The 26,408-nt window shown below is 42.4% G+C and overlaps 1 protein-coding gene across 1 annotated transcript; it reads left to right on the top strand.

Annotated features, from left to right (window-relative positions):
* The first annotated feature begins 848 nt into the window (after positions 1-848).
* MEMO1 (mediator of cell motility 1) lies at positions 849-26,158 on the top strand. The gene is made up of 9 exons (XM_084285227.1): positions 849-1,061; positions 11,115-11,196; positions 13,172-13,240; positions 15,153-15,265; positions 16,603-16,714; positions 17,628-17,770; positions 18,958-19,034; positions 24,360-24,464; positions 25,778-26,158. Exons 1-9 carry the CDS (start codon positions 1,001-1,003, stop codon positions 25,907-25,909), a joined length of 894 nt encoding a protein of 297 aa, XP_084141353.1. The 5' UTR covers positions 849-1,000; the 3' UTR covers positions 25,910-26,158.
* The last annotated feature ends 250 nt before the right edge of the window (positions 26,159-26,408 follow it).

The raw sequence follows: 26,408 nt of genomic DNA, 5'->3' as shown, positions 1-26,408 counted from the left end.
CCGGGCTAACGCAACATGGAGGGGCTGGGGCAGGAAGGATGAAGCAGGGGACAGTCAGAGGCGCAGATCTCCACAGATGCACCCCCGCAGCCCGCCGCAGCAGCTCGGGCACGGGGAGCTCCGGGGCGCCGAACAAAGGCAGGGGGCTGGCTCCAGCTGCGGTGATGGGAAACACAGGGGAGTGAAGGGGACGGGGGGGCAGGGGCGGGGCACTGCGATAACGGTGACGGTAACGGTAACGGTAACGGTGACGGTAACGGTAACGGTAACGGTCGGCGCGCGTGCACAGCGCGGGGTGGGGTGTGTGGGGGGGGGGGGGCAGGGGGCGGGGCTTCCCCTCAGCCCCCGCCCGGCCTCCCCTCAGCTGACCCCCGCCCGGAATCTTCCCCTGCCGCTCGGAGACACGGCCCGGCCAATCAGCGCGGCAGAAGCGGCAAGCACGGCCAGGGGCCCAGCCAATCCGAGCGCGGCTCTCCCTTCCGGACCCCGCCTCCTTCCCCCGCCCCCCCCCTCTCCCCCGCGCGTCGCCGCCGCTCCATCCCGGCTCCGTCACGGCGCTGGGCGGGCCCTCCGCGGCGCGGCGAGCCAATGGGGGCGCTCCTTGAGCTGCGGCGCCCAATGGGGGCGCGGCGGCCGCGCGGCCCCTAGCGCACGGCAGCCGAGCGGGGCCAAACCCAGCGGCGGCCGCGGCCTCCTTCGCTGCGCGTCCCCCACCCGCCCGGCGCGGAGTTGGCGGCGGCGGCGGCGGCCCCGGGCTTCGTCCCCGCGCCCCCCCCCCCCGGGCCCGCGCGGGCCCCGCTCCGCCCCTCCCTCCCCTCCCTCCCCTCCCCTCGCCCTCCGCCCGCCGCCCCCGGGCGCCTCCTCCTCCGCCCGCCGGGCCCGGGCCGCTCCGGGGGAGGACGGGGAGCAGCAGCGCCGCCGCCGCCGCTGCCGCCGCCGCCGCGGCCGGGCCCGTCCCCCTGCGCCTCCCCCGAGCACCATAGGCGGCTCCGGCAGCAAGATGTCCAACCGCGTGCTCTGCCGGGAGGCCAGCCACGCCGGCAGCTGGTACACAGCCTCAGGTAACGGGGACGGGGGGGGTTGGGGTGTCGGGGCAGGGGCAGGGCTGTGGCCGTGGAGCTGAGCGCTGCCGGGGCCCGAAGGGACGCCTCGGGGTGAGGAGTCGCTACCCGGCTGCAGGAGTCGCAGCGATGAACGAGGTGCGGAGGAAGATAAAACAACGGGAAATAAATGGTAAAGGCCAGCAAAGGAACCCGCAGGGAGTGCTCGTCCTGCCGCGGGGGGATGCGGGCCGCGAGGTGAGCGCCTGGGGAGCCGGGGGAGGCTCTGCAGGCTCTGAGACAACAATGGAGGGGGCCTGCGGGGCCTGGCGGGGGGAGCGGAGCTGCGCTGCTCCCCGCACAGCCGGCGCCGGGGCCCCGTCGCTACAGGGCTTGCAGCCGTCCAGAAAGGTAGGCAGTGCTCCGTACGGCAAGCAGACAAAGCCGTGTCAAAGGTGTGTTTAAACGTATGCAAGGGTATGTCAAAACGTGAAGGCTTTGTGGTAGAACTTCCAAGCTCCTTTGTGCTGTTTGTATCTTCGTTTATTCATATGGCAGACAAATGCCGTGCACAGTGGAACAGCTGAATGACCTTACATACACTTTTGTGTTTTTTTTGCTACTGGACTTCATACCAAGATACTGCAAATGAAACAAGATCTTTAGTTTCTTCATAATTCATTTACAAAGCATAGGCACTGTGCTTTCTTCTTTTTTTTCTTTTTTTTTTCTTTTTTTTTTTTCTCCCCCATACCAATTCAGTGCACAGCTCCGTGAGGCTGCCCCATGGTAGAGTGTGCGTGACCTGTTTGGCCAGTACGACCTGTCTGTGATGGGGCAGCCAGAAGCACGTTGCTCTGGTTGCTTTTGGGCTGCCTTCTGGTTACTGCTCGTCAAGGAGGTGTGAGGTGGCTGCCCAGGCACCTCCAATGCAGGAAAACAGGAAAAAAAAACAAAACAAAACAAAACACAATATTAAACTGAATCATGTTGTAACAAGTTCTGGTGACTGTACTTGTAACAAGGTAAATGGTAACTGTAGGGTGTGTGTGGTTGGGGTGGGTGGTTAACGTTGCATAGGCTGGAGCTTTGGGAGGTGTTATTTTCCTGTGTAGGGCTTTCCTTAAACAAGAAAACAGCTCTACAGGAAGAGACATCATAAAGCTATCACGTGCCATCTACACAGGGTATGTGAGAGCAGGAGCCCTCCCTGCTCGGCGAGGGGACTGCCCGGTGTGTGCTGCTGGTGGACTCGTTTTTCAGTGCCATTTAGGGAGGGTCCATAAAAACTGAAGAGGGAACGAATGAGGACCAAGAGGGTATGTGTTCACCATGGACGTGATGTAGCATCCTGTGTTTTAGCCCAACATGGGCTTGTTTCCTCAACTCTGCTGCCTGGGGAAAGTCTGCATTCTGCCATGTGGTTTCAACCTACGTAGCTCCAGGGATGCAGCTGAGGCGGGGATTCGAGTTGGAGCTGTAATAGTTCTTGGGTGCATTCCTGTGATTCTTCAGGGACTATCTTGTCAAGTCTTCCTACCTACTCTCTTTGTGCTTACCATCTAGGCCCAGAAGTGATTTATGGGTTTTATATATAAACCAGTTAGCATTTAAGCTTCCCGTTTGCAGCAAACTGTTCTATTTCTATAGAGCTGAGCTTGCTTACACAGGGCAAGCAGATGCTCTGGAAACCCTCATCCTGCTGCATAGCTAAGATGACTGTATTAGTGTTCTCTGCCTGCCCAGAAGGGCAATGAGAAATGTGATTCCTGAAGCACGTGTTCAAAATCATTACATCTGAAAGCATTTTGAAGAGGCTGTGTGAGGATGACCTCAGTTACATGGCAGCTCATCCGGAGGTGCCTGGTACCTGAGGGTGGAACTTCAAGCATCACCCTGGACGTTTTGTTGGAGTCCTGGAGTGTTTTTTTTCTTGTTGTTTCCTTGTAGAAGGGTTTACAAGAAATACCGTCCCTTGTCTTTAGAGACTGATCGTTTTTGTGGGGCAGCAATTGCTTCTGCTGAAAGGAGGCTCTCGTTCCCCTTTCTATTTTCTCCAGCTATGGGATAGGCACTGCCGAGCTGTTCTGCACTGGAAAACATAAAGATGCGCTGTGCTCTAGTGAGAATACATCACCTAATTACATGATGCTAATAAACTTCTCGGAGCCAGTGAGACTGGCTGCGTAATTATGCACACCCAGGCACATCTGCATGTTAGCATGTCATGACTTACTGCAAGTAAACAACTTTTGTTACGTGAGGGAAAGTGATGGCCCAGGTAGAAAGCACTCCCGACTTGTGTTCGTTGCTGGAGTTGCTTTGCAGCGGTGGTATCACTTGGCTTCCTGCGTGTTCTTCATCCAGAACGCCTTGTTGTAAAGGAGAACTTGCTTTGGAAGGTTCTGCAGTTGAGGATGTTGGCAGTCTTGGCTGAATTTTTCAGACCTTCTCTTGTAGAAAGAATTCTTGGTGTGGGCAAGTGCGTGTTGATGCCACAGCAGTCTGTGTAGCGTGTCAGTGGGCTTCAGATGTGGCCCTGCGGAGGTCAGCTCGGTCAGACAGGTAGAGGTGCTGCTCCTCCTCCTCCTCCGCAGCAGCAGCGGTGAGAATGGGAAGCTCTACAGGTAAGCTTCCAGACTGAAATAGTGATATGACTGTTGCCGATAGTAGGCCACTGGTCTAAATAACCTATTTTCTCACTTGCAGGCTTTGAGCCATGTGTCTGCTTTTAAAAAAAAGGTTTAAAATGGTATGTGGCAGGCCACTGCTTCTCTGGCACAGCAACCTGGTGTATGGCAGCTGCTGAAAACACTTGCAGAAATGAGAGAGAGGCATACTCTGGAAATGATCAACCTGTTGCACTGATCTCACGTAGACTTTTTTCTGAAAATATCATCGCTCTGTGGTGAAAAATATTACACTGATTTATTTTTGGAAGAGAATCCTGCTGGGGTAATTCAACCACCTATCATCCAGACCTCTTGAGAAATTGATTTTGACCAGCAGGGGGAAGGAGAAGATTAAGGACAACACGAAACAAAAATGGTATAATTTCCCATGGCTTCAAATTCGGGACAGATGCATTCCTAGATACAAAAGGAGCAGCTAAAGTGTAACAGGCATGGCACGCTGTCCTGAATATGGGCTATTTGCAGGATGGTGTGGATGCTCTCTCTCAACTTACTCCTTCCTGCGAGTAGGTGCTGTAAGCATTGAGCCAGTTCTGTGTGGAACCGATCCACGCATTGAAGAAACAACAACAAATATTAGCGTGTGTGTATCCACCTAGCTTTTCTCCTTACTCCGTGCACAGCATGCCATTACAAGTGAGGTATCACAGTTAGGGCACTTAACGTGCTCGGTTAAGTGCTCAAGGCAGCTGGCTTGCCTTGCCTGCCTCCTGGAGGCGCTGACCAAGCACTGTAGCGCTGCTTAATGGTGTTTGGGAAGCCCTGTCTCAGCCTTTCCCCTGTCAGTGGCGTGCTGATACAGACAAACACCAAGGGTTTTAGCAAGCATTTGCAAATCACACAAGCAAAATCCAACTGAGTGTGTGAATAGCAATACTGCACGAGCTGAAATTGGTCCTGGAAAACGAGTTTGTCATTGCGTTAGGTATGGTTTATTTCTCCGATCTCCGTGACTAAGCCTTAGTGGTCAGAAGTGTGCTTTCTGGTAGCCTTTGACCTCAGAGAAAGTCAATTTCCATATGCTTATCAATGCAAACGTCAGTTGTCAGAGTAATTGCTGTACTGGCTTGAAAGGCCATTGCATTTACTGTCTTCCAGAGTGTTTGGTGTGATGAGCCAAGCCAATATTCTGCCTCCACACAGATCATGTTTGAAGAGAGGTTAAACCTCACGGTAGTCATTACTGCTGCCTTGGCATATGTGCCCCAGAGGAAGCTGAATGCACAATATACAGTAGGTGTATAACACCTCCTGCTCTGGTACAGTCGCTGTCCTCTCACCAGGCTTGCTGCCCACAATTTCAGGGGGAATGCTGCTGCTGGGATGTCTTCTGCTGACCCTCAGAGTTGCGGCATCCTACCTCAGCTCAGCACAGAGGCGCTCCTTTGTAGCGTGTTGGGTCTGAGTCTACACAGATGTAGGAAGGGCGTTGAGGAAGATGGACACTATTTCATGCAAGTTTTTTGGAAGTCCTTACCTCTGGTGTGCCAGGAGCCCTGGCACATTCCCACAAATTGGAATAACTCATCAAGGCTCATTCATAAACATAATGTAGGAGTAATTCATCACCGTGGTGTTTGTGAATGGTCTCGAAAGATTGGATCCAGAAAAATAAATACAAAATGCACGTGAGGGTCACTGAAATGAGAGGGAGCAGTGACCTGTTGTGAGAACTAGTGAAAGGAGCTTTGTGCAGGAGCAAGGCTGTTAATTCACTGATCACAAAATTGTAATGTTGTGATACTAGCTGGAGCGTTTCAAATGCAGCCAAGCACAAGTGTTCTTACCTTGCAACAACTAACTGCACTGTCTTGCAAATATATAAATTATTTGCTTTGCAAGGTTAAGTAATAAGCATTATGGCTCCATATAGGCTCCACTTGTCCTTCTGTTTTTTTTTTTTTTTTTTTTTTTGAAATCCTGTGGAAAGTGCGTCATTGCTTTATCTTTCACAAATTGATCAAGAAACACAACGTTAATATGCAGACTGTATTATTCAACATTGTATACTGCGAAAGTATACCAAAATAATTTAAAATACAATTTCCGGGCTATTGTTTCTGGATGAGTCACTTAAATACACTTGGAAGCAAGACACTCCAAGTAAAGAATGTGGATTCAATTTTTGCAGTACAGCTGAAAGTGAAAAAGAGCTTCACGTTTGGCGTGCTCCCAATGGTGTTAAACTAGGCCTGCAAGTATCACCTAGCGAATGCTTTGACAAATCCAGATTACATTTAGCACCTAAGCATTTTCTCATTAGAGCCCAAATTGCTTTGATGGAGCTACAAAGCAGAAGGGCATTGGTTTGGATCTCGGAATGGCCTAACTGGGAAGGAAGGAAGGTATTTCATAAAGCTGTGGAGGTGCGTGTTGGCCGATGCTCATAGCAGATGGGAGGTAGTGTTGGACTTTATTTCCCAATAGCTTTCAGCAAAGGCAATTGAAGAGCTGGTGGAATACAGGAAAACTGGGACAGGCTAGTGGGAACTGCCACCAAAGCAGGTTTCAGTGCTTTGTTACAGCTTCAGCTTTATTTTCCCTCATTCAAGCATTACCTGCTGTTTTATGTTCTTCTTGCAGTGTGTGTAATAGGAGTTTGTGTAGCCTGAGTATAATCTTCGCTTGTATCTTAATGTTTTCTTTTTCAGTTCTGTAGTTTGCGTAAGTAAGCTTCTGCTTTGCTTTTAGCCTGATAGCACTGTTTCATCAGCATTCAGTATTGGAAGAGCCTATATGGTAGCAGCAGAGAATGTGCTCATCAACAGGAATCTTTGAAAATCATTTTCTATTCCTGACAAATCCTAGTCTTTGTACATACAAAGCTTGCTCTTTATTCAAGGATTTGGCCTTTGTTGCAGTTTAGAAACTGCAACAGTTTTTTTTTTTCTTAAAAAGTGCTTTTTTTTCAAGTGGGGCCTTTGTTTTCTAAAACTACCATTGTATTTTCTTCAGTTTTAACTATGATGATAAACTTGTTAGCCTTCTGTCATGTTTCAGATTGCAGTTTGCCTGCCAAGTCGATCAAATGTTATGTATTCCTCTTCAAAGTTGAGGAGCCAGCAGTTACCTTAATTCCAGTGATGAAAGTAATGTGTGCTCGCCCCGCAAGGTTTTGCTATTACTTACCTTGCTTTTTCTAACACCCCACAATTCTGAAGACTTAACAAGTGTATCTGCTGTGATATTTATTATAAATACTTCTAAGCTGTAGACTTCCTCATCTATGGGTAAAGGTAAAGCAAAGATATAAGGACTAAGGTGCAGAAAAAACTGTTGGTTCCTGTACAGTAGCAGCTAATTAGATGAGGAACAGCTGGAAGTGTGTAAGCTGGGGACAGGCTCTGCGTTTTGGTTATTCGCCATTTTCTGAAAACAAAACACAGAACACTTTAAAAAAAAAAAAGTCATTACTATCGTCGTGTTCCACCACTGCTTGCCTTGCTGCAAGTGCTGTGTACGTGCAACTGAGAGACTCTGAGCAGGTTTCCCAGGTGCTGCTCAGAATTTTGGTTGAGCTTTATGCTCGTCCAACAAAAGCAGCGTTCACTGAGAACGATGGTTCAGAGCAAGCACCGCATCTGGCCCAGCAGCCTGGACAGGTTTTGCATTGCTCTGGCCACAGCAGCCACCGTTACCGAGCTTCCAGCGTCCTGCATTGCCACGTGGCACAGGAGCGCTTCGGTCTCATCCCACAAGGTGAGCTTGGCTGTGGGGAAGATGTGCTAGGTTGGCTTAGCCACAAAGCCTGTACTCTGACAGCTGTAAATTGAGGTGATGAACCGAAGTGCCTGACTGCCAGGTGTCTCTGATTCATCGGATAACATTGGCGTGTATTTAACATGGAAGGATTCCTTCTTGCTTACTGTAGTGGATGATGCTGATTGTAAAAACAACGTCTTTTTGCCAGGAGATTTGTACAGAATCTGTCTGTAGCTGTCTCCATAAATCTGTCTGGTGAAAACTTGGTCTGTACTTGCAATAATTCTTGATTTGGCATAACTTCTGCTAGCTTCCTAAACAAAACAGGATGTGAAATATCCGCAGATAACTCAGCATTCTATAGTTTACAAGCCTGTATTTATAGCTGATGTCATAGGATTGAAATCAGGTCACAATGTTATGTTTCAGTGAAGCTTGTGTTTTGTTGCCTCATCTATCGTACATCAATGGAACATCTTCTATTACTGCATTAATGCTGAAGCTGTAGCATAAATGCCAGTGCCTAAAAGTTGACTGAGCATGGAAGTTGCATCCATTTAAAGCTTTCTGTCCTACTAGCCTTTAAAACAAACAAACAACAAAAAAAAAGTGGTGCTCAGTCTGCTGGTTTCCTCAAGCTGGGCTTTCCACCTGCTGCTGAAGAGGCAGGGACCTCTCCTGTGTCCCACCGCTGCCATAGCTTCAGTAGGCAGCACTATTCCCCCTCCCTGCTCCTCAGCTTAGGAGCTAACTTACTTCACTTGTCTCAAGGACTATTTGTCAAGGCTTTATTCTAGTTCAACCTAAATCTGCACATGAACAAAACTTAGTGCTCTTCTTGAAGAAGCTCTTCATCTCCTTTAATGTAATTCCATATGGCAGAGCATACCTACTGTGGTGATGTGGGTTTGTTTATATTGTATACATTTAATTAAAATATTTTGACTTATGCCTTAAGCACTGTCATGTTTGATAAATTAGAAGAAGAGCCTCTCCAAACACTTGAAGTTGATGCTACCAGTTGCTTTTTGTCCTTAGGTAACTTGGTAACAAGAAAATGCCAGTGTTAGGCTGTCCCTCATGAAGTATTTGCAAGAACAGGAAGCTGCAGGTAGGCTGGGGGGCTGGGAGCTCTTGGGTTGGGTTTAGCTAAAAAGTCACACAGATGTGTTGTACTCTCTGCTCTGCCTCTGGGTTACTCTTTTGGAGAAAGTAATCAAATCTCTTATTTCTGCTAACTGAAAAATGAACTAATAAAAAAACACTGAACAAAAAAAGTGTATCTGCTCATATGGAAACTTGCATTAGGGATCTGAAAAGGCACCACAAAGTTGCAGCGAAGGGGAAGAAATCTGAAAGCAGATTTATCTGGTCTTTAAGGAAATCCTGACAGAAGTTTCATCCCTTGGGTTATACAGATCGGTTAGGTATTTTATTGCCTCTAGGAAAAAAATGTTAATTTGTCAGTCTGTCTGTGCTCACAGACTAAGCAAGCCCGGGCATCATGCTCTCCTACATGGCCTTACTCCGCTGCAACATCACAAGCTTGGAACACTCATGTGCAATTTTAGAAAATTACAGGAATTCTGCACTCGGTCTTTAAACTATTCACAGAGTTACCTGATTCGTCCTAAAGATAAATCGCCTTAACAGCTTTCTTAATCAAAAATAGCTGCTCGAGAAGGAGCAGAGGAAGCCACGTACCCTGCCTGGCTCAGGGAGTGTCCTGGGGCGCTCTGGGGCTGTCCCAAAGGTTCTGGCATTTCTGCTCTTGGGCTGCCACTGGGCCTCTTTCAGGGAGAAGGGGGAAGATGGGGCAGTTGAAGTTTCTGGTTAATGGATATTTGGAAAAGTTGTCTCCCAAAGAGCTTTTTTCAGAAAGTACTAGTGTGTATTTTGGGAGAATTAGAAAGTCATACTTTTTGCAAAGTCATTAGTGTCTTCCCTGTTAGATGTATAACAACAGTGCTGACTGGAGTAGAGTACTGCATTGTTAGTCTCCTAGTAGCTTGGAAAGAAGATGGAAATACATCTATTTATTTTTCATTAGCTTCCCCAACAGCTTCCATTTTCTAAGTTGTCTCTGTCCTTATCTCCATTGCGTGTCTTTGCTGCTTGTAATTTCCCCAGGCAACAGGAGCAGTAGAACAAAATTGAATTTTTTTTTTTTTTTTATTTCCACTGTTTCACAAAGTTACTGCATCACAGCAGTGACAATGGCTACTCCATGCTGTTTTTTTTTTTTTGACCTGTGTATTGGGTTTATATGGTAAAGTTTTGGTAGCAGAGGGCTGTAGGGGTGGCCTCTGTGAGAAGAGTCCAGCAGGTGCCCCCTGTTAGATAAGGGCCAGCTCCAAAAGGGACCTGCCGCTGGCCAGGGCCAAGCCAATAAATGATGTTCATCATTCTACATCAAACCCTCATTCTTTGCAACCAGAAAGGAGGGTCCCACCCTTCCCCATGAAATGGGGAAAACTTGATAGAAAAAACAAATTGGTGGCTTTGATTTCTTCCTCCCCTCCATCCCTCAGCTTCATCCCTGAGGAGTGACTGGCTGGCTCCTGCAGAAGCTGCCATCTCTGCTAAGTTCTGTGCAGCTATGGGCAGCTGTTTAGACAGCTGTCAACTGGAGATCTGGTCAGTTTGGAACATGGCTGCAAAATAGTTTCAGGAATTTAATTTGATTTTTTTTTTTTTCCTGGCAGTTGGTGGCCTAACACCTGCGTGGGGAAGATGCATGTGGTGCACAGTGGAGGAAAAGCAGCTTACTGTGTCATAAATTACACACAAGCTCTGCTGACATCCAGTTCTGCCAAAAGCACAGAGTGAACTGAAAAAAGTGTATTTTTCTTCCCTCCTTGCTAATAATAGCCTGTAACAATAGTAGGTTAATGATTTTTACTTGGAGATTTTTGTATTCTTCATATTAAAGAAAGTTGTGCTGTACTTACCAGACTTGCTTCTTCAGAAGTAGTTTATGTCAAAGCTTTCTTTGTAATGAAAAATACTAAAAATGTGCCTTGTAATGTATTTCTAGAAGGCCTTTTTATTCTCTGTTCAGTTAGCTGACAAATGATACTGCCGTTTGTTGAGGGACAGAATTTAGGAAACGAAATGTTGAATGCTGGGTTGACTGATTACCCAAGCTAATGTTGCCAGGAATATAGGTACTTGTAGTATATGTTGAGTGATCAGAAGTGGTTAGGGAATTAGTATTAGCATGGTGTTTCCTCACTTTAACTGTCTGCTGTGCATTTACAGTTTTCCAGGTGACAGTATGTAAGTATGCCATCTTGCCATATTGGCTTCTCTTGGCAAATGTTGTTTCGACTTTTTACTTCTACTTCGACTACCAGAAGAATAAATCATCTCTTAGCCTCCCTTTTGAGATCAGTAGGCAACCTTTCTAGATGTGCATCTATCCAGACAGCATGAAACAATGAGGATTTGTTATGGATGTGCAATAAATGATCTTCAAGGCCTAGGAGGTTGAAGCTTTTCTAGTATGAACTTAAGCATTATGTGCATGTTGGTTTTTACCCTTTTTTTTGTTCATTTTTAAGGTTGAAATACGGGGTTTGAAGTTTAAGATGACTTTAAATCAGTTGGACTGTATTTGTTAATTTTGGAGGTATTCTAGTTTTTTTTATGGCTTCAGTATTTCCTTGTGTCTTCACAGGACCCCAGCTGAATGCACAACTAGAAGGCTGGCTTTCTCAAGTACAGTCCACAAAGAGACCTGCTAGAGCCATTATTGCACCGTAAGTTTGAACTTTATTTTTGGTGTATATGTATGAGTTGAGTTGTTAAACAGTTGCTTATTCAGAGTGTTGGTTGAGAATGGGTGAAGACTTGCCTGTAACTGAAAAGAATGTTGTGTGGTTCCTAAATATTTCAAATTTGCAGTGGAAGTGGCATAAATCTATGCATGTTTTGGTATATGATTAATTTCCTCTTACAGGTGCTTGGAAGACATACTATTTCCCTAGTGACCCACTAAGACAGGTGGAATGGCAGCCTTAGATGACAGCTCTTTCAATGCACTTGTAGTACAGAACTGCTATGCGTGTTAAAAAATAAAAAAAAACAAAAAGAAGACAACTTTGCAAAGCTTATCAGCTGTAGTGAAACATTTTTCAGCAATCCAAAATGGCTTGCTTTTGTGTTGGAGTTTTTTTTAAGTTTTTGTTTATTTTGGTCCACAGGAGAAACAGGGCCAGTCTGAATTATTTAGATGTCATTAAATTTAATTCTAGTAGTAGAGATGTATAGGAAAAGTACGTTGGTTATTCCAGTTCATTATGAGTAGGAAGGAAATGCTGGAAAAAGTACCTTAATTAACTTCCTGTTTTTCCTGTCGTAACACAGTGTTAACATAATGGCAGAACTATTCCATACTAGTATTAAATCTGTGGAAGGCATTGTCCCAAGTCTGCCTTAGTCTGTCATAGGAATATCTGTAAAGAGCCCTTTCAGCTGTGGGTTAGGTAACTTGGGTTCTTTTTCTAGAACTGCTGGATGTCTTTCTATGGTCTTGCCACAGTGCTTCATTCACCCATGCCTTTCTTGTGAAGTGGGATAGAGCTAATAATGTTTTGTGAAAGACTTAAAAATTTTGCAACAGAGGGAGCCTTTCAGAAGACTCTGTTGGCATTGTCAAATAATTTACCTCGCTGATTCACTTGATCTCAGTTGCTGGTTTTGTACCTAGTGTGTACAATAGTACTGTTCTGGAGTAAAATCCAGGAGTAATTTTGAGGATGATTTGCTCCAGGTATCATCCGTGTATGTGAATGTGCACATGCATACAAATACAAAATCCTCCAGCAATGCCAATGGGGAGTGTGCATCTTCAAACATCCTGCATGTTCCAGGACTTGTGGTACACATCACTTTCAGTGTCATTCTCTAAAAACATTGTTTGGAAAGCTCAAGTTGAGCTGTTGCAAGGTGCTGCTGAGCGATAATTAGCTGTTTTCTACCACCTGGTCTGGGACCTTGGACAGTGGATGTTCTCTGGAATTAATGCTTTTAGCAGCTCAGCTGGATTTTTTTTTTTTCTTCCTGTTTTTAACAGCCTTAAGAAAGATCTTAAGTTTTGGATGTTGAGTTTGAAACAAGTAGTCAGAATAATTACAGGTGTTTCTGGAGCAGAGTTGTAACATGAGGCAAAATCTGTAGGTGAGAACGATAGGAAATAAGAGCATGTCCTGTTCTCTGCTGTAGAAGCTGCAGTGCTGCATTCCACTCCTTCCCATGTGCCCGTTTATTCTGTTGCTGAGGTGCTCTTCGTTGACAAAACCGTTTCTGTACTCCATTTGCCTGTTGTAACATGTGGTTTGTTTTTGCCAGACTCTTCTGTCCTTATTCAGTCAACAGAGCGTGGTCAGGAGAGCTTTCTCCAACAGCTTGCTGTTACCATGTCTTATGGTTGTGCTTTTAGGGTTCCCATGAGTTTCTGGTAGTATGCGGTTGGATAGTCTGCCCGCTAGTATCTTTTACAATTAAGGACGGGTACTTCGATCAGGAAGCTGACATACCAATCACTGCCAGTTATTTGACGAATATATCCCATGTAGAAGACTGTACCAGTGCTTTCCAGCTCTTCCATGAATTGCTTTTTCGATCATTCTTGTTATTTTTAGTTGTTTGGGCATAAAGATATTAACATTTAACAATAGTTAAAACATCATATATGTTGTACAAAATGTTAACGCATTAAATATTGATTTGCAGCCATGCAGGATATACCTATTGTGGATCTTGTGCAGCCCATGCTTACAAACAAGTGGATCCTAATATTACGTAAGTATTGAATTCTTTCTTTAGACAGCTTGAGATGATTCTTAATGCAATTCTTCTTGTTCTTTGTTTTTATACCTTGAAGTACTGATTTTTTTTATTCTTTTTAGTCTTTTATACATCTATTACTCCTTTTCCACCTTGTAAATGCTCAGTTTGATTGGATCTTACAAAAGAAAAAAATGTGCAGTATTTTTGAAGAAGAAAATGTAAAGCGATATTTTCAAAAATTCTTCAGAATTGTTGACAACTACTTTGGAAGGGAGGGGCCAAAGGTGTTCTTCTAGCAAATAACACACAATTTACTTTGATGTTCCAATGCTTTTATAAAAGCCTGAGCCTTGTTTATTTAACTGGTTGCAGGGTGTCTTTGTTTCAATTTTGTGGTTTGTTTGTTTGTTTTTGTGGGAGGTTTGTTTGTTTTTAAGTATAACAATATTTGATCACAATTCTGCATTGGTTTTTCAGTGCAGGATTATGGGCTGAATGCTACCAGGATTCTCTTCTGCTGTGGAGAAAAAGTGACCATTGTGTGTATATAATATTTGAAGTCAGTGAAAGTTATTTGTTGTAATAATTTTAAATGGACTTCTGTTACTAATAGCACCACAGTTTAAAAATCTCCAAATTAAAACAAAACAAAACCCCTCTGTAGTCTGTGCCTGCCTCTGAAAATACCAAGTCATTTATTCTAGAAAGAATTAAAATTCTTACATATTTGGACTGCAACATTTCTTTAAAAACGTCTCCAGTATTTACTTGGAGCGTGTGTTTGGCAGTGCTATCATAAAAGCTGTGTTTATCAGTTGTTTATGAGAAAACGTAGTACTCCCCAAAGACAGTGTTTTGTATACATTCTAAGCTATTGTAAACAAAGTGAAGATAACTTACACTGTGACAGAGAACTGGTTTCTCTAAAGCTTTCAGACCGAGTTGCATTCCCCAGGTTCAGTGACACAGTGAGTTGACTGAACTTTCTGGATCGTTTGCTGGTTTACTGCTTTGAATGTTTAGAATTTGGCAGAGTATAATTAATCTTTCAGCCAAAGTTTTGAACACTTGAATTTTTTGTTTGTGTGAGCACTGTCAACAGCTTTAGTATTTTAATATTGATTGCTATAACATTCCACATGCAAGGGGAAAAAAAAATATCTTTCCATGCATCCCATTGCTTTAGCTGAGTGCAGAAATATCTTAGGATCTTGATTTGGAAGAAGTTCAATTTCCTATAGATCTTCTCAAGTCTTGTGGCAGGAGAACTCTAACATCTAATCAAGAGCCTTGAACTGATGACTTGATGAAATGATACGATGATGGTGATGGGTGAATGCTTCCAGTATCAGCTAATGCTATGAAAGTGTGGGTCCAAATCCCTGTCGTTAAGGCAACAGCTGGGTAAATACAGCCTTTGGGAATAGCCTTACTTCAAGTTTTACCAAATTCCGATTTAAGCCAATCAAATAAGTGAAAGGCTCTATAAAGATGCTAAATCGATAATCCTCAGTTTGGGGGTACATGCCTGTAGTTGTTGACAGTGATGTGTAACTGCAGGTTGAGATGGTCCATGGCAAGAAACCAAAAATCTATTGTAAGGGGCTACAATTCAGCCTGCAAATGAGTCTTCTCAGTGGCTAATGGATTAGTGCCCTCTGATATGTAACCTGTGTAAGAGGCTTAAGGCTACGTGACACATTATTGAACTGATTGAATCATTTCTCAGATACTGAGCAAGGCTGGGTCATTGATTGATCCGTGGTCTCATGCACAGTAGAGACAAACACTACCATTAACCACCGGGTAACTGCTGAAAGTATCACTTTGTACGTCAGCGTTTTTCTGAAATTTGTTGCTCTGAACCAGGTCTCTGTGCAATTGCTGTTGTCTAAATTCTGGGCTTTTTTGTTAATCGTTGTAGCCGAAAAATTTTCATTCTTGGGCCTTCCCATCACGTGCCCCTTTCCCGATGTGCACTTTCCAGTGTGGACATTTATAGAACACCTCTGTATGATCTCCGAATTGACCAAAAGAGTAAGTGCCTAATAAAGCTTACGTGTTGTAGACTGCTGAGGCTTTAGTACTAACCGTGGCAGTGCAGTGCTGAGGACCCTCGCATTGTTGGGCACGTCATGGCTTTTTTGTGGCATACAAATGTAAAACTTTTTACTCCAATGAAAGCTAACTTCTGGAAGATCCTGGTGGTTGCAGGCATCGCTATATTAAAATCTGAATGTGTCTTTTGCTCCTGCATGTAAAGAACTCTCAGTCTCTGCTTATCTTTCCCGTTACGAGTGTGCGCCTGATGGCAAATGATCTTTAAAAGGGATCTCAATTAAAAAGTGTTACATTTGAGTAATAGCCCCCTACACGCCTCTTCAACCGTTCTGTACAGTATTCTGTCTGCAAAGAAGATAGCACTTGAGTTGGTTCGAGTTTATTTCTAATGATGGAACAACAAGCTAGCTGTGCTTGGATGCACTATTGCACGTGACTCTTTCAAAGTAGTGAAGTACTTAGAGAACTAAAACCTTTAGTCCATGAAACACCAATCTTTCAGACTAAGCTTAAAACTGCAGTGAAGATGATCTTGATGTTTTAATATTCATGTATTTCAAGGCATACTTAAATAATACACTAGCGTTTTCAGAAGAGCTAATTAGCCAAATTTGTGTTGCTATTTCATTATGGCTGTGACGAATCAAGCTAGTTCAGGCTTTCTGCACAGTGCCTGCAGACATTACCGTAGGTAACAAATGTTTCAGTTTTTGTAGAACTTCTTCATGGAATGGAGAACAAAGCAGAGCCCTACATCAAACTGTTCAGCAAGCGGACTGTTCTCCAATGCAGAGATCACTCTGTTTGCATTTCACCAAGTGTACTTCAGAGGAGGAAAGATAACCTATAGGTGTGGATTACTTAGTCAGTTTTTGCTGTCTCTAGACCTCATAGTTCAGTTAATGGTAAATTCGATTAAAGAGCAATATGTCCAGCAATGACTCAGCTAATCAACTCTTTTTGAAACATTATGATGTAGTTTGGGAAAATAAGAATTCAATGATTAGACCCATGCATGCGTATCTTCAAATGTTTTATTCTGCTGGTTAGATTTTGTATCATAACTGAAAATCTTTCTGTATACTAACTAGGCCACTGATTTAACACACTTATTTGTGAATTGAGTAAGCTATGTTTGTGTCTCTGACTTTAATGTAATTTTAATCCAAAACTGAATTAAAAAAACACAAGTGGTTTATGTTGACAACTCTTGGAGGCAGGTAACTTGATTTAATGGACTTGGTTTTGATAATGATGCACTGTATTTTGCTTTTATGTTTGGGGGTAAAAATAACTATTTTGATTCATTTCAGTTTATGGAGAATTGTGGAAGACTGGAATGTTTGAGCGTATGTCTCTACAGACAGATGAAGATGAACACAGTATTGAAATGCATTTGCCTTATACTGCTAAAGCCATGGAAAGGTACTAGGGCTAATTACTACTTGTCCAAGAGTGAGCACTAGGCGCATTAAACTGCAGTTGAAACATTGAAGGTACAGTAGGAAGAACTAATGCCCTTTATAGGGATTTTCTTACTGCAGTCCCTCATCTCCCAGTAAAAAAATTGGGGAGGAAGGCTCGGAGATGAAGATTTCGTGCAGTAATAGAAACTGTGAGTGGAACAAACTCCTGAATAATGAAATTGGAACACCCGTTATTAAAGGGTTTATACATTTATATTGATTTAATAGAGTTAGTATTTGACTTTCTTACAGGACTTTTCCTGAATAGCTGATTTTTTTTGCCTTTTTGCAAGGCGTTTCTGAAAATTTTAAATACTTATGGGTGTTCCCTGTGCAAGTTTAAATTTGTTTGGATCGTTGACATCAGGGGTCTGTCTACAACTGCTATTTCAGATGAGTACTTCAGAAAAAAAAATATGATTATTAAAAGTAGAGTTCTTTTGTCAATCTTTTCGTTTCCTGTCTTATTTTACTTTTCCTCTATGGCATTTTAAATTTCTGCTGGAGTATCAATATATATCTGGCTGCCATCTTGAGCATTTTCATAGCTCTTGGAAAAGTACCCAACATTTGTTCAGCGCTTACAGAGAGAATTTCATTCCTTATTAATTAGTTCCACTGCGTCTTTTCTTTTTTTGTTGCCCTGGTGTTTTCACCTTGCAGCAAAAATAGATGCTGTTTTGGGGAGGGAGTTGTTTTGTGAAATTGAAGTAGTTTGAGGCTTTAAAACAACTTCATAGTCTGATTTTATCAAATTAACTCTATTTTTAGTTCAGTAGTGTCCTTGTAAGTCATTCTGCCATTTGTTAACAAGCCCTAAAAAACCTTAAGATGCCAGTTAAATTACAACCTTTTTTTCTTTTGCTTGTAAGCCATAAGGATGAGTTTACTATTATTCCTGTGTTGGTCGGAGCACTGAGTGAGACAAAAGAGCAGGAATTTGGAAAACTCTTCAGTAAATACCTAGCTGATCCTAGTAACCTCTTTGTGGTTTCTTCTGACTTTTGCCATTGGGGTAAGTTTCGCATCTTTTCATTATAGTAGTACGATAAATATTTTGTATTTCTTTTTAAAGAATGTCTTTTGTAAAAAGTGTTTTAATTCCTTGTAAATGTAGCTTTGAAACTTAAGCACCTTGGTAAAGCTTAAAAAAAAAAAGTCTTTTTAGATTTGGAACAACAGATTAAATAATAATGTAACATCTTTTCAGTAGAGTGGAGGAAAGAAGTGGTGAAGGTGTATGGTTTATAAGCATCTCTTCACTGTTGGAATAAAATGTATCTGAAGTTTCTTGCTTTTTTTTTTTTTTTTTTTTTTTTTTACCCTTAAGCATCTCAATGGAATTTGCAAAGCTAACTAGGTAAAAAGTCACTGGACATGGCAACATCCCCCTTTGCTGGAAATAAGTTTTGTATGTTTTATTGCTGGGTAAGATAGCAAATGGAGTATTTCTGCCAGTTCACCAGAGTTACCCCAGTTCATCTTGGTGGCAGAACTTCCAAAAGCCTTGACTTCTGTCCTTCTGCTTTAATGCTTTGTTTTCCTTATAAGTGTGACAATAACTGGAAAAGGAACTGCTTCAGAAACATATGTTTGATATTACACAACAGACCTTCTTCTCTTTTTTTCATGGTCATCTTTGGTCATCTTACGTAATTAAGTTCATATTTTACTCATCTTTGAACTGTGGAATAGCTGGAGCTATATAAGAATGACCTGTGCTCTGTTGTGGCTAACGAACCATCTAGAACTGTTAATTGAATTATCATGAACTTCTTCCTTTAACCTTTATTTACAGTGGGTATTCTTGTGCAAACACAAGTAGCTTGACTCCAGAGTTTTCTTTTGCCTAAAGAGGGATAGTTTAAAAAACAAATAAAATGCTGCTTTACTTGTTAATTTATAGAATTGGAGTCCAAGGCATTAACAGGCAATTAATAAGTGGTACTGCAGTGTCGTTTCTACATAGCAGGTTTTTCTTTTCAAGTACAGCTGCCCTTCCCATGTAGTTTTTTTTTTACTCCAGTTCTGGGCTGCTACTTGGATGATTGCCCTAGAATTTCCTCAGTGGAGCTAAAAAGTATGAAATAAATGAGGATTACTACTTACAGATGTTATAGTTTCAATTACTTTGTAAGTACTAGGGAGTGTTTTAGCTACAATTTTTCCCTTTTTTATTTTATACATGATTTTTGTTTCAAGGTCAGAGGTTCCGTTACAGTTACTATGATGAATCCCAAGGAGAAATTTATAGATCCATTGAGCACCTAGATAAAATGGTAAGTTTTCAGATTTGGTGGAACTAACTAACAAATTTCTCCTGTACTTGACATTACTTTGAACACTTTAGAAATTTCTCTAAGAAAGTATTGCAGATTAGTGATTTCCATGAAATGTATACTTTTCCTTTGCTTACCAGAGAAAGAACATAGCTGTTGTTTTTAGCTAATATCTTCTGTTTTACTGAGTGTGCACAGTCTATTGTGGGTACAATCTAGTAAACGTCACTTGAGAATAAATGCATGTTCACCTACTTGAAATCCGCTAGTGTAACTGAATTTCTGTCCATACACCTTCTTATGTTTATGGGAAGCAATGAAAATTATTGAGTATTGTAGTAGTTCAGACTCGATAGCTGTCATAACTGCATATTGAAAGAGCACTGTCATTATGTCAATGGTTTCAGCATCGCTCATTTTGAAGAGGGCAGTCTGTAGTGGATTGTGCTCGTTAGGAAAATGGAAGTCCCTGTTTCCTTGGGAGTAGTCTTACCTCCCCCCTTCTACTCTGTAGTAGGTGGTGGGGAAAAGTACTAGGCCGTACTTTGTTCCAGGTTTGGCAGAGGGCTGGAGGGAATGCTGAGTGCACAAAAGAGCATGATGCCAATTTTGTTGCGTTTTCTTCGCAATCAATCACAGGAGCCATTTTAAATGAAAAAACAGTTGTTAATTTTCAAAACTATATTTAAGCTACGGAAGAGAAGCAATTTTCCTGGAAACAAATGGCTTTAAAATTCAACTAAAAATATCAGATAATTTCTGTAACTTTTGTGAATCTCTTGGAAGAGACAGCTGTTGTTATTTAGGGCATGTTTTTTATTATCTCCTCCTCTTCGTGCCCCCCTCTCCCCTCCACTTGTCTTGAAGGAGTAAAATAATAAGTCTGTTGGAAAAATCTCTGGATTTTTTTTGCTTTCTGTATCCGTATTAAGATCTTTGGTTTTTACCACTCATTGCTGGAATGGAAATAGAATAAAATTTGCCTTTGTTCTACTTCCGCCAATTCTAATAATTCCCGTTCTCAGTTGAGAGGTTTCTCTCTGTTATGAGGACGAGTGTTTTTGTGGAGTCCCAGAATTTGCAGCTCTGTTTGTTTTGTAGGAGAGCAGATTAAGGTGCATTAGCAAACATTGGTTTTCTCTTGCTAATTTCTGCACTGAAAGCTTGTAAGAGGACTGGACTTCGGCATTTAATTACTCTTGGTGAATACATTGCTTTGTGCTAAATCTTACCTTTTGTAGTTACTCAGCCAACAGGAAATGACACTTTTTGTAACACTGCTGAAAATGATGCATAGTGTACGTGGTTTACTAACTCTAAAAGTACTTTTTTTTTTCAGTCTCAAGTTTAATTTGAAAACTAAACATGCTGCATGGCAATACGCTGTTTTTTCCCCTGTGGTCTAATACCATGCATATGTGCATATATGATTCCACATCCAAACTCTGTGCAGAGCAGGTTAGGCTTGTGAGTTTTGGAAATTTCTTTCTAGCAGTATTATGTGATCATTGGGACATCGGGCACAATGCCACGAAGATCTCCCTGTAATGCTCTGCCAGAGGAGTTCATTCAATTTTATGCGTTTTGCTCAGCTACCTCCTCTTTCCTTAGATGAATGTTAAATTTTTCTGATGTGATTTGGCGTGCTAAAGAGACTCATTGTTATAACCACCAGGCTTCTCCAAAGAGAAAGTAATGTAAATCCCCTTATTAGGGGACAACAGTCTCTTACTTACTTAGACCAGACCTTAAGTGTGTGTGAGATTTTCCTAGCTAGTGCATGAGCAACGTGAAATGTTCTGGGCACTGAAGATTTAGTAATCTATTACCACCGTGAGGAATTTCATTTACTTTATTTTATTTAGAGCCCTTAGACTCAAGCATAAAATATGCGGAGTAGTAAATACTGCTGGGGAAGCATCAGCTTCTCCGTGGCAACTCCTACTGCGAGCACGCCGTTGCCCTGGAGGTGCCTCAGTGCACCCTGCAGCGTGACCACAGCCAGGGTACGCGTCCTCCTGATTAACGGGGGGGCCTTGGGGAGCAATCCTCAAATGGAGAGCTGCAATGAGGCAGCTGGTGCACAACACTCTTTGTAAATCACAGCCTGATACTGCCAACTTCTTACAGAAGAGCTGGGGAGTACTCCCTAATAGATCACTGAAGAGTAATTATGCGTTGATTATGGCTAGCCAGAAAATGCAGACTGTGTGCTTCAATCCGCTCTGCCAGGTTGCTCATTTTCTATCTAGTTGTGAAACCTTCCACCTTGATCAATTCAATGGGAGGCTTTTCTTTCCCTGAGTACTGAGAGGGGAAGGGACATGGGGGAGGATAAGGCAAAGAGATGTGCAGAAGCATTGCGCAGCCTTGCTGGCTTTTGAGGTGGCTCCAACGAAATGCTGAACTCGGGAGGTTTCTGCAGTGCTGCTCCCGTGTGTTAGCACCTCCCACGGTGCTTCAGCCCAGGAGGAAATTTTAGCTTGGGCATAATCCAAGACGGTGAGTTTGTGCCTTCCGTTCTTTATTGTGTCCAGCCAGTGAGCTTCCTTTTGCTTTTTCATCTCCTGGTCCCAGTGATTCATACATGCAAGGAGGAGTTGGACTACCTGGTGCTGAACCTAAGTTTGTTCCCAGTTCCATAGGTGTGCTACTACTAGTTTTTTGGTATTTAAGTATGAAGAAGCAGCTGAGGTATCTGGTTGCAAACTTGAACTGCTACCAACCTTTGACTGGTTTATGGGGTAAGCCTGCGGGGGGTGTCTCTAGAGTTTTTGTGAACTGGTAGATACTTGGTCCTGGAGGGATCATTTTGTAGACTGTAAGTGCTTTTAATGATATGACATGCAGTACGCTAGGGTATTGCAGATGCCATTTATAATGTCTGGGTAACTGAGCTGTGCTATTGCTGTGGGGTGCCATAATAACCATATGATAAGCTACAGAGCTGTGCGATAGTTTGCATCTTTATCGTGTGATTTTTTTGTCATGTATTTTAATACAGCTGGACGTGATTCAGAACAGTTACATTGAATGCTGGTAATTTCTGACTAGCTTCATACTTCTTTCCAGAATAAACAAAACACAACCGGACAGAAGTATTCCCTTCGTTCCATTCTCAAAATCATTTTAAACTGAGAAACAACCTGGGGAGTCTTTACTTCTTTACCAGAATTCAAAAATTTTAAATATATGTTAGTTCAGTACAGCTGAATGCTGACAGGGTAATACCACTTTGCTATGGCTTTTCTTAAATCCGTGGTGCATGGAGTTCGGATGATATTTGCTGGGATGAACTGTGTTGTAGCTCTAAATGTTTTGCAGTGCTGATCTGTGCACTGAAATAAGCTTACAAGGCATTCTGACAAATCCATGTCCATTCACTTGAGGCAAATGCTCAAATGCATATGCACGGTGTGTTCCGATGACTTATGGCTATAATATACGCCCCTCAATTGAGCAGCCATTCTTCTTTGTTTAAAAAGTCACAGGAGTGTTTACTAATGGATAAAATACGTCCTTACGTGCTGTTCAATATCTGACAAAGTGCCTTATGCATGTTTGCTCCCACTTGAGACTACAGATAAGATTTTGGGTCTGCTTTCTCTAGCTGTGTATTGCCATGTGCTGTTTACAAGTAAGTGGATGGTTCAAAGACGTGTTTCTTAAACGTCTTACAAATGCGATGATGTCTGTGTAATCACTGCTGGTCAGAGAATAGCTACCTGTGTTTTTTGGCAATCGTTCAGGTTCTTTAGGTCTGGAGTGAGTAACAGCTGTAGTTACCAGCCGGGGGCCCAAACACCCTGTCCACGACCCTGGAAGAACTGAACTCTTGCCAGCAGTTGGTCAGCATAGCTCGGTTTTATTTTTTTTTGATAAAATCAATCTCTGTATGCAATCATCTGATGTCTGTTTTTATTTAAAGCTACACAGAGGTGGTGGTTATGGTTGCTGTTACCTACTCCTCCCTGACTCTCTGGGGAAGCTCTAGCTCCTCCGTGCTAAGCTGTGATCCAGCCTGAATAATTGGCGTCTCTGCCAGATCAGCCGACGCCCTTGCAGAGTATTTGAGAGGTTTCACTCGTGAGGTGGAGACTTCAGACAGACTGACTGCTTCAGGATTGCTCCTTTTCTCACCTACGCTTTCCTAAAAGCGGGGAAGGGGTTGGGACAATAAGAGAAAGAGAAGCCTTTGGAGAAATTCCCTCTGATCTTGCTTTCTAATATTAGACTTCCTATTGTTCCCATGCAAAGTGTATTTTTTATGGTCTCTGAGGAAAACCTCTGTTTCTTAACTACATGCAAGAGGCATAGCTGTCTGTTGTACAGAATTAGTAAGTGTCTGGGGCTCATTTACCTGGTGAAGGGGATTAATCATCTTCAGAGGGAGGAAAAACAGCAGAGAATGGAGGCTAATAAAGCTAAAATAGCAAAGCCATGATGAAACCCAGACAATAATTAAGTTAGGCCTGCTTTAAACTACTTTAATCGTATTTGCTTTGCTAGATGGGGATAGAGCAAGAATAGTCTGTATCTGCCAGTTGCAGGTTTCTTTTTGCCTTTTGAGAATGCAAATGTTTGTCTGCGTGGAAAGCTTTATTTGTATCAAAGTGTTGGCTTCGACAGTATAACTAACTGTGGGATCATGGGTCTCACTAAGATGGAAAAAGAAGCCCGTCTAAGTGTGACGGCCTCATGGAACGTGGGGGCATCGTCTCCTGGCTCGTAGGGTTCTGTTGTGCACCATTGTGGTTAGAGATGTTCTGCATCTGCTTTTTATGCTCAGAGCAGACGACCAGCCTGTGCGCAGGTCAACTGCCTTGAATGCTTGATGTGCCCAGGGTACGTGTGTATTGATGGTTTGTCAAGGGCGTTTGGATATCTGTAAGTCTGAGGCAAGTGCTCTGTAATGATCCCTGTTAACAGGGAGAAGAGATGGAGGAAAGCTTCCTTCTGCTTTGCTCTTCTTGTAAACTTGTTATTGGAGTGCAAAATCCTATGAAAGCAGGGCATCTGTGGAGGTGGGGGTCATCTAGTCTGCGGGAGGAGCTTTTTTAACATCAGCTTCATTGATGTCTACAAGGATAGCTTCACAGATCCTTGGATCATTGACAGCTTTGGAAGAGCTCCTGCACTTTTTGCTTGTTAGGAGATGGCAACAAGAAGACTACAAGCTAGACTCTCACATACTGAGATTCCCTTGATACCCTTGTTAGAACATAGAGGGTTTTTACTTCTCAAGTGCTCTATGTTGTCATAAGTAGGTGATGCATGAACACCTGCTTATGTGTGAAGTAATCACGGCTGTCAATTCTTTTTCAGGGTATGAACATTATAGAGCAACTAGATCCTGTATCTTTTAGCAATTACTTGAAGAAATACCATAATACAATATGTGGAAGACATCCTATTGGCGTATTATTAAATGTAAGTAATTTTTGATCTGTTCCAAAGTACAACTTATGGCAAAATATTTGCATTTGTTTTAAATGTAATATTGCTGGAGTATTCCTTAGCCCTAAAGTGGCAAGCATTGAATTAATTTATTTTTCCCAAGTGTTCTCAGTTTGGTTTCTGATTTCCTCGTCTTGCACATAGGCAAACGCTCTTACAAGGGCAAAGGTTTTCAGTTGCCTGAGGGAGATAAGGTGCCGCGTTCGTTTTGAATTTCAGTGCAATAGTCATTCACTTTCTCTTGGCACTTAAAAACAAGATCCATCTCCATGAAGTAGTACATACTGCTCTGAACCAATACTTACAAACAGACTTGATGTATATACTTGTCCAATATTGCTGTTAGCTAGCTATCATGAGTGCCTTGTGATGTCTGACAGTGTTTTTGAGTTTCTACAAATATGATGAGAAATTGCCTCTGAGTGCAGTGCACTGTTAATCTGAACTAATTGCCATAAATATATGAGTGAAGTGGTACTTTCTAGCTACCATATTTTGCTCTGGTGATGCAGTGCAGGCATAAACCTGGCTTAACTTAGTTGTTTAAATTGGGTCACAGTTGCTTTGCTTATGGAGTGCTGCAGATTCATCATATCGCTTGAGTGAATCTCCACTATATTTTTAATGTCATTTAAGTCTAAAACATGAGGCATGTTAACCTTTTTATGGGGGAAAACTTAATTCACTGGAAATGTATGAACATCATCAAGAGGAATCTTTTAAAGTGAGCCCTATAAAAGTTTATATGAGCAATACCAATATTGGGGATGCATGTACCAAAATTCAGTACTATGGTTTAACTCTACATAAATATCCAATTCTTAACCTCAAATAATGATTAGTTATGCAATTAATCTCAGCTAAACTGTTGGTTTCTTTCAGTTTTCACATTTAATATACTTGATAAATACTTGATACATTCTTTTTCCTTAACGGAAAAAATGCTGTCGAAGAAGTGTTGATAGTGGTGTTTTTTTTCTGGTTATGCCTGTTTCTGTGTAAATTCCCCATAGATCCTCTGGAAACCATGCTTTTAGTTCTGTTTTGAACAATTGTTTGGTATTGCTTAATATAGCTGCATGGATATACCTAGTGTGGTGTGGGGAGCATCGGTGGATGAAACAGCACAGAAATGGTTTAGTTCCACAAGTTACTCAGAAGTTCTTGTTTTATTAAGGGAGTGTGAAGGAATTCCCAGGGGGGTAGTGGGAGGACTGAGATCTAGAAAATGTCATGAAATATTTCACTGATCCTTTTTTTTTTTTTTTTTTTTTAACTCTCCTCAGGCTATCAACGAGCTCCAGAAGAATGGAATGAATATGAGCTTTTCATTTTTGAATTATGCTCAGTCAAGCCAGTGTCGAAACTGGCAAGACAGCTCAGTGAGTTATGCAGCTGGAGCACTTATGGTCCACTGAACCTCTGAATGCTCAGGGATGGCACCTGCACACACTCTGTATACGGGGTCCCAGCCTAGCCCTTACAAAGATACAGTCCCTGGTCTTTGGGTATACTGAAACCTCAAACTAATAGAACTTTCTTCTTTTCTAGTAGGTGTAGTCCTTCCTTAGTTTCAACTCATTTAAAAATGCTTTCTTGTTTAGGACAATGGAAGGAAGGCTGGTATCAAAACATTGTGGGTGGTTCTTTTTTTTTTTTTTTTTTTTTTTTAAAAAAAAAAAAGGTAATGGCTCTGAAGGTATGGCGGCAGACAGTCCTTAAAAATGCAACATGTAAAGCATTTACCATATCCTAAATTTGCACTCTTTGCAGACCTGTGCACATGTACTCAGCTTTCAGAATAGTTTTGCAAGTTGTAAATGGAAAAAGGGGTGGAAGCTTTTTAATAAAAGAAAAAAGGAAAACAATGCATTTATAAATGATCCTGTATTAGAATATAATAAAACTCCAGTATAG

The sequence above is a fragment of the Netta rufina genome, assembly GCF_964035555.1.
Source record: "Netta rufina genome assembly, chromosome: 3".
In the NCBI taxonomy this organism is placed as follows: Eukaryota; Metazoa; Chordata; class Aves; order Anseriformes; family Anatidae; genus Netta; species Netta rufina.
This window is presented reverse-complemented; position numbering and strand designations above follow the sequence as displayed.